Source organism: Montipora capricornis, chromosome 8 (genome assembly GCF_036669925.1).
Source record: "Montipora capricornis isolate CH-2021 chromosome 8, ASM3666992v2, whole genome shotgun sequence".
Lineage (NCBI taxonomy): Eukaryota > Metazoa > Cnidaria > Anthozoa > Scleractinia > Acroporidae > Montipora > Montipora capricornis.
The window spans coordinates 45,244,522-45,253,320 of NC_090890.1; the positions used below are offsets into that span (position 1 = coordinate 45,244,522).

An 8,799-nucleotide genomic window follows, 5' to 3' on the forward strand; every position below is an offset into this window, starting at 1 on the left:
ACAGTTGGTTCATTTGCTTTTCTTTTGTTCTGAAAGGTACATTTTGGTGATGCAAAATAGTTAGCTTTACAAGAAGCTTCCATTTGTGCTATTTAGGTAATGGAAGCCTTATGTTAATGCTTTGTTTTCGTCATGCTTCGATGAAGAATGTGTTATTCAACAACTGGGAGGTCCATATTGTTGTAAAAGACTGAGCCCAAATTAATGGCTGTACCGAAAAAATAGGGTACAGTCAATCATAATATTATTGTGTGCATGCAGACCAACCAGGGGTGATAAAAAAGGTTTTTTCTTTTGTGGCTGAATTCATAGCATAATTTGGTGTTTTGTTGTCATTCGATCTAAATTTAAGGTGTGCAAAATAAATTCATGCAAAAAATACATCTTTTGTATTACCACTTGTGTAAAAGTACAAGGGATAAAGTGAAAATACTCTTCAAGGTACTCAATGTAAGTGATCTTTACGAATTGCAGCGATTCACTATGCAAAAATTCTGCCCACCTTCATGGGCAAGTTAGAAAAATCCTGCTGGCTCCTGGAATCAATCATTATTGCAGTATATTCAGAATTCTGCCAACAAATGTTTGAGATTATTATTATTATCATTATCTCTGTTGTTGTTGTTGTTGTTTTAATATACCTTGGCCCACTCAATTGCATTGTGAACATCGGGATTGCCTGGTTCAACGTGAACAGCATACTTGAGATTGCTTTCAGTGTACTCATGCCCACAATAAACAAGCTGCAATGCACGTAAGAGTGTAGAAACATGACAGTTTTGGGGCATAGTTAGGGCAACGGGTTACATTGGTATAATTATTGAGGACAAAGGATTGAGATGAAAAATTGCAAAGCAGTAGTTCAGGTTTGTTTCTGAGGAGGTACAACAGAATTGGATGTTTTGTTTTTCTAGAAAATGCAAATGAGATAATTTTTCTAAATCCCACTGCGACTTTGGAGGGACATTGAGTGGTGGAGAGAAAGGATTTCTGCATGAAAGATACTTCATATAAGACACTTTGCTTTACAATATACTTGAATCTTCTTTTGCATTTTTCAGAGCTTTTGAGAGGAAAATGCCCACATCTTGTGAAACTCTAAAACTTAAAAAAGTATCAAGCATTTTGCCCTAAGAAACCACCAAACGCACAAAGGCCAAAAGAATTAAGCAAATAAAGCCATAAATATTACTTACTGTGTCCTTCGGTAATGTTCCTAAAATCTCAACCAGTGCCTTGTACATTTGAGGAGGACGTCCCTCAAAAAATTTACCACATCCAGCCACAAAGAGTGTGTCACCTGGTGGGCGAGATAAAGAAATTACCATGATCTTCATGGATGTCAATCAGTCCTAGATATACTTGTTTCATGACAGCAAGGTTACTAGCTATAGATCAATAAACCCATTTATAAAGCCTTTCAAAGTGGAAACTTTTTAAGGGGTAATAAAAAATGTTTCAGGTACTCAAAAATATTTGCCAAGTTCTTGAGGAATTCCACCCAAAACCTTGAATATCCTCAACTTTCTCACTAGGGTCTTCGAAGATCAGGGGGTAATGGTCAACATTAACCCATTGACTCCTGGGGTTTCCCCATTGACGAGTAAAATCGTCTGGCGTTCTACAGAGTAAAATACTTAGTCTGGCCAGTTTATGCGTCAAAGGGTTATAATAATCCTCTGTGACTGTGACAGCGAACGCTTCCACAGACACATAACCTACAGCTACAGACAAGATCTTAAAAGATCCTTTGCTGGTCCAGAAAAGATCCTTTTATTAATTATCAAAATTTATCTCTGAAGATATTTAGTAAGCCGTTTATTTCTGAGGCTTTTCAACAGGGCTAGCCAAATTGAGGGAAACAGTGTTCATAAGAACTCCAGACCTCTGAGAAAGCAAATTGTTGGAATAGTAGAATTGTAATGTTTTGATACGAGTTTTACTGGGACTCCAAATCTAGGCCTTTCTTAATTTAATTTTAAATTATTTGTTGGAATCACATAAAAATTGAGACAATTATAATAACTACAAAATAATATTACAAAATAGACAGCAAAATTAAGCAAATGAAAGACATCCTAAATTAATAACCTTGTGCATATGTGATAAAACGAAGCTGTGATACAAATCACATGTAAATTTGAGTGAATGTAAACTGTCAAACATGTATAATCAACATGACCCCACATGCCTGTAGCTTTAAGTTTCATCGTGTTTAAATGAAGGTCATTGATCTATCTATCAACAAGAAAAATTATGAACATTTACGAGCGCAAAGGAAGAAAACTGTAAATCATACCTCTTTTTCTGGTCTATCCTAACACTTCAAATTTAACATAAAACTCTCCCTCACTCAATATCCATTAAACGCCCACAGGAGAAAATTAAATATGCCCTAATTTTACAACACAGGAAGGATAATGAAGATGATATTATTAAACAAATTTGATCAATAAGCGGAAATCAAAAATTACATAATCTAAAACTGTAACATCAGAAAAGAAAACAGATCCGAACAGAGTAATGATGATTTTACTTTTTTTTACCAGTAAACACTGCATTTGGTTCACCATGAACAACATAGCAAATATGACCACTGGTGTGACAAGGTGTAAAAAGACACTTGACATCCAGATTTCCAACCTCATTAAGAACAAAAACAAAACAAGTTAATCAGCTTCAAATTAGGGGCACCGAGACAGGCACGTGAAACACCGAAACATCATGTATGAATGCAATTAAGTCAATAGTTACATTGAATACTAACCAACAAAGTTTGGATAAGTTTGTTATTAAAGATCGTTTTAGGCCTAATGAAAGGCCTTTGTTGGTTAGTATTCATTGTATGGCGGGGTCATACATGGTGTTTTGTTTCGGTGTTTTGCTGTTTCCTGGTGTTTAGTTATGTCCCCAAATTAGGTCAATTATTATTGTATCTTAATACATGAAGCATAGGGTGACAGATTTATTCCCAAGATACTTAGCATGTTTTTGGAGAACTACTGGCATTTGGAGTGTACACAGACCTTATGGCAGTTTAGATTTCATGACCTTTGCTCTTTGCCTAATGTCTATCAAAATAGTTTTCAAATTTAAATATCTTTAGATAATTTTAGATTTTCACGATAGCTCAAGCAGATCAAACTCATGTTGTGTCTAATGTCATATTGTCATCATTAGTGACTAATTTGTGGTCTAGCAGCATCAATTTGCAATTCCCTACATTGCATACTACATCTTTTCTCCTTAGTTTGATGGTTCTTTGAATGTATCTGTAAAACTCTCCTGTAGAGGAAACATGTTTTAAGAACTAATAAAATGGTCTGCCTATAACCGTAGTCTGCAATTTATTGACTTAACTTGTAAATGCTGTTAGTTGCATCATTCAACAGAATTCCAAATGGGTTCATAAATTTGAAATCTGTATTAACACTTGCATTGCAACAGATTTAAGTTCAACCATCACCAAATGGAAACAAAGAATAATAATTATTGCTTGGATGTCGGAGCAAACCTTTAACTTGTCACCATGCCCAACTTTCTTACTCAAGGCCCCAATCCTGTCATCTCCTCCACACACTGTCAAACCCTTAATCAGTCCAGTCAATTCCACATTGCCTCCAGCATGATCCCTAAGCAAGGTAACAATTTCAGATTACCACGATAACAGTTACTTTATTTGTACACTGAGTAAGGTCCTTGAGGTGATAAAAAAAGTTTGACATCTATCAACCATGATTACTGAATAATAAATGTAATACATTAATTTAATTTAATTATTATTTTGAGTACTAATAGATCTACTTAAAAACTGACAGCATGATATCAACTGTATTAAAAAAAAACCAATTTAGAAGATTCCTGCAGCTTTACAAGGATACTGTGTAAGAAGCCACCCTACTCTGGAAAGTATATAGCCTCCTTTCAAGATGCAGTTGGAGCAGCTAAAAAACAAGAACATGTTATTCTTATGTGGGTCTGCGGTAATTGGCTCCAGCTGTTGCGGTGTCCCTGCCCAATTTAAGTTACTATTGGTGTATTGTTATCTTTGTATTTTCAGTATTTGTATATCTTCAGTTTATTTGTTCTTTATTTCTTCAGGGCAAAGCTAATAAAATAAAAAATAAAAAAATATCTCTTAGATTACTTGACCTTTGTCTGTTGTTTCAACAAACTATTGTTACAAAAAGTGTTTGAAAGTCATCTGTAAATCAACATACATAATTTCTTACCAGTGATGATGGGTTGTTAAAACAGTTGTGAGTTTCACTCCTTCTTTTTTAACTGCTTCAACAACCTATTGATAAATATTGTGCTCCTGTAATGTACATGTATTATAATAATTATGCTTAGACAGAGGAGCAAGGAAGACACAGCCAGTTAGCGCACGGCATTGGTGCAAGAGGTCCTTCCTGCTTCTCAAATGGTGAGAGTACTTAGTTTTCATTGCAACCACATGTTGGTTGCCAAAGAATTGAACTCTATTTTCATGGAAAATTTTCCTTCTGTTTTTTCAAAAACACATGGCTGCCAATCATCTGAATGAAAATCAGTAATTTGCTTCAGAGAAAATATGATTGAATGGTATCTCCAATAAGGCCCCGTCCACACATATCCGCAAATTTTTTTTATGCGGATACACCTAGCGTCCACACGTGTCCGCCGTATACGCTTGGTGTATCCGGAGATTTCTGTATACGCTCTCCAGAGTAGAAATTTCTGTATATGCTGTGTATCCGGATACGTGTGGACGCTATCCGTATATTTTTGTATACGCTGATGTCACAGTATCAGAACCAGTCTTTTTCCGCGTGAGATTTTCCAAAATGTCGACTAATCCTTTGAGATGTCCCGATACGAATCGGATACGTGTGGACAGTCGTACACAATTCGTATACCCTATGTGTGGACGCAAATATTTTTGTATCGCATAAAAAAATTTGCGGATACAAAAATCTCCGGATACGTGTGGATGGGGCCTCAGTAAAAGCATGTTTGTCTGAAATCAGCTTATGTGCTTCAAAATAAGATATTGCATGATGGGAGTAAAACCAGACAGCCTTAAAGGGTTCTTGCTTGCACAACTTTAACTTCAACTTTATGATAATTATCACTATATCCCTGCTAATAATATTACTACATGTATATACCTTTCTGGGCTCCACTGGGTCCACTATAGCTGCTTCTTGAGTTCCTTCATCCACAACAAGATACATGTAGTTATCAGCAAGTGCAGGAAGTACATGAACTTTCATGTTTGAATGTGTGAAGATACTAATTGGTTTGGAATGACTCTCAGGCAGGGATGAAATACCACTCTTTCTAATGAATGCAAGGGTTCCTAGAAAAGGTATAAAGGTTTTGCAATCAATGAAGCTCAAAAAGTTACAATTTTAATACCTGGGGTAATTATGAAAGTAACTTAAGCCACTAGTACATTCATAATTCTTCAGGATTTATCATTATTTATCACTGGTAAGTAATAAATTATTACTTTTTAATTAATTAATTAATGTAATAATTAATTGTCTTGTTACTGATTATTACCAATATTTGGGGTTACCACTGCCTCAGAGGGCGGGAGGTGCGGTGGCCTCATGGTTAGTTCACTTGAATTCGGATCGAGTGGTCCGGGTTCGGGTCCTGGCCGGGGACATTGTGTTTTGTTCTTGGGCAAGACACTTTACTCTCACGGTGCCTCTCCACCCAGGTGTATAAATGAGTACCAGCGAATGTAATGCTGGGGGTAACCCTGCGATGGACTAGCATCCCATCCAGGGGGGAGTAGGAAATATACTCCTAGTCACTTCATGCTACAGAAACCGGATAATAAGCGCTGGAGTGATGGGCCTTCTAGGCTCGTAGCAGACTTTGCCTTTACCTACTACATCAGAGGCCAGTTTACCACCTTGGCTTTATTCAGACACTAGGAAGATAGCCGAGTGACTGCTCTACTCCCGCATCCGTCCATCAGTTCTTCGGAGGGTACCTAATTTGCTGGCCACAGCACATCTTTCTGAACAAGGGATTTGGAATGCAAACCAAGGCTGTAATGCAAATAAGTTACTGGTAGTTTTACTTTATTTCCAATCAGTATTTGGGATGTATTTTGGTTGCACACCTGCCACTTTGCAATTTGCACATAATGGGTTGGGTGGGGTCACTTACCCACCATCACCATATCAGCTGTGGTTTCCATGCCCCTCCTCCAATCCCAAGACACACATCAAGCTACATAAAAAGGTCTCCAAAAGGTCTCTATTAAAGATGGCAGGAGCCGATGACGATAACATTGTTCTTTAGTAGGGTATGACAGACAAATCCGATGACAGGGTAGGGCATTTGAACACCTTTTTTGCCCGAAGGTGCGGGAATTTGAACGGTCCAATCTTCAAAAGTTCACATTCCCGGGGGGAAGGGGGGGGAGGGGTGTTGAAGTTTCGAGTTGATCGGCGCATCATCGATCACTGTACAAAAACGTTGTTGCAGGTCTCGGGGAAACTTTTGGCGAAGTTATTAATCAGTGGAGCAGGGACTTCTACTCTTGACCTGTGGAATAAGATATCTGTATTTTTAATAGACCCGCCGGTAAAGATCAGAACACTTCCTTTCAAATGCAAGTGATATTCGAATTCAGACTGCAAAAAAAGCATGAGGTCTTTCCCAATTTTCCTGTGACTATGCGAGTACACAGTATAAAAATGGATTAAACGCAGACTTAAGGAGCACTTACCGAGTACTGTAGTCGCTTTTACACCTTTAAAGGTGACAGAAACGCAGATCTTAGCAAAACTTCTGACTCCAGCAAGCCACCACATCGATCATGCACTTGTGGAACCTGCAAAACACAGGCGGCCCAGGCTCGGAAGATAAGGTACTTGAGAAGCTGCCCTTCGCAGCTAGCAGAAATTACGTAAAACAAAAGAAATAAGGGACAAAAAACAAAACGACCCCAAATAAAGACTAATCCCAACAGATCAAAAACACAATGAATGCTTTCCGGTACCTGCAGAAAGACCCTTGAGAAGTCGCTGAAATCGACTTTAATAATCAGGCAAATAAAGGCACAGAAAGCGAGAAAGTCACCAGGACAAGAAAGTACGGCTTTTTTATTGAGACCTTTTGCGTATAAAATATCTCCTTTAGTGTTTGTTATCGGATTCTTCTTAATTTTTTGGAATATGTATAGGGAGACTATATGGGAAGTTAACATGGATTATATGCGAATTTTTTTACCCTCTGAGCCTGGGTTGGGGTGGGTGGGAAAGCAAGAAGGAGACCACGTGAGAAAATTTCATCGACAACATCACCACAATTCAAAACAAATAATAGATTAACCTTAAAAAAAGCTCTGATCAACACAAGATTGTCTCCAAGAGCAGCTTGAATAATATTCTCTTTACCACCCGTGTGAAAACACTTATTGTTCAATATTGTTCAGGCATAGCCTGCGAACGCAGACGTATTTCCGGCGGTCGTTTCTACTTTTCGGGGGAGAGAAACGACCGCCGGAAATACGTCTGCGTTCGCAGGCTAGTTCAGGCAAAGATCTCATGTATATATACCCAACACGAGTCCCCAACTACGTAATTTAATTTCCTAATATTCAGTCATCCATAGACATTTACCTTCATCTACATCTATTTGCCTCCATTTCATAGAATTATCATCATGTTATCATTTACCTTCAATCATATTCATTAACCCTCATATACTTTCATCTACCTTCAATCATATTCATTTACCCTCATCTACCTTCATCTACCTTCAATCACGTTCCTGAAAATTTCTGGGCGTCAACGGGGTTTGAACCCGTGACCTCGCGATACCGGTGCGACGCTCTAACCAACTGAGCTATGAAGCCACTGGCGTTTGGGAGCTGGTCATTTGTGGGTTCTAATGTTCCCGTGAGGAATGAATCAACTATGAAATGATATATGAAATGGATCACTAGATATCTATGAACTGCTCAGTTGATTAGAGCGTCGCACCGGTATCGCGAGGGGGTAAATGCATGACCGTGAATAAGGGTATATGAATGTAAATGAATGTTAATGAAGGTATATGAACGTGTATTAAAATATATGAAGGTAAATGAACGTGAATAGAGGCAGGTGAAGGTAAATGAAGGTATATGAAGGTAAATGAACGTGAATGAAGGTATATTAAGGTAAATGCATATGAAGGTAGATGATTGCGATTGAAGGTAGACTAAGCTAAATAAAGGTAGATGAATGTGAATAAAGGTAAATGAAAGTAAATGAACGTGAATGAAGAAAATGAAGGTATATGAAGGAAAATGAACGTGAATAAAGTTCAATGACGATAAATGAACGCGGATGAAAAGAGATGTGGGCCCGGGTAGCCGAAGGTAAATGAACGTGAATGAAAGTAAATGTAAGTTAATGAAGGTATATGAACGTAATTACATGGATGTAGATCATGTGAAGGTAAATAAACGTGAATGACGATACATTATTAAGGCAAATGAATGCAAATGAAGGTAGATGAATGTGAATTCCGATTGATGACCATGAATGAAGGTAGATGAAAGTAGATGAAGGTGAAAGAAGGATGATGAAAGTAGACGAAGGTAAATCAAGATAGAGGAAGTTAGATAAACATCAGTGAAAGTAAATGCATGGAGGTGAATGAAGGCGAATCAAGGTAGATGAAGGAAAATGAAGGCGAATGAAGGCGAATGAAGGAAAATGAATGCAAATGAACGTGAATGAATGTAGATGAAGGTAGATGAAGGTAACTGAACGTGAAAGAAGGTAGATTAAAGCAAATGAAGGT

General features: G+C 37.7%; 1 protein-coding gene across 3 annotated transcripts in view; it reads right to left on the reverse strand.

Annotated features, from left to right (window-relative positions):
* LOC138059918 (hydroxyacylglutathione hydrolase, mitochondrial-like) overlaps positions 1–7,217 on the reverse strand; it is a 12,037-nt gene extending 4,820 nt beyond the window's left edge. The window contains exons 1-9 of one of the 3 annotated variants that reach the window (XM_068905576.1): positions 7,007–7,217; positions 6,734–6,838; positions 5,151–5,341; positions 4,233–4,297; positions 3,515–3,632; positions 2,547–2,643; positions 1,197–1,300; positions 642–743; positions 1–29 (exon numbers count right to left, since the gene is read on the reverse strand). The exon at positions 1–29 is cut by the window's left edge and continues 51 nt beyond it. In XM_068905576.1, coding sequence (XP_068761677.1) covers positions 1–29; positions 642–743; positions 1,197–1,300; positions 2,547–2,643; positions 3,515–3,632; positions 4,233–4,297; positions 5,151–5,341; positions 6,734–6,818 — 791 coding nt within the window. In that variant the 5' untranslated portion in view covers positions 6,819–6,838; positions 7,007–7,217. Of the gene's footprint in view, positions 30–641; positions 744–1,196; positions 1,301–2,546; positions 2,644–3,514; positions 3,633–4,232; positions 4,298–5,150; positions 5,342–6,733; positions 6,900–7,006 lie in introns of all 3 variants that reach the window. The other 2 variants (XM_068905575.1, XM_068905577.1) reach the window with 2 other exon arrangements.
* Between the last annotated feature and the right edge of the window lie 1,582 nt (positions 7,218–8,799).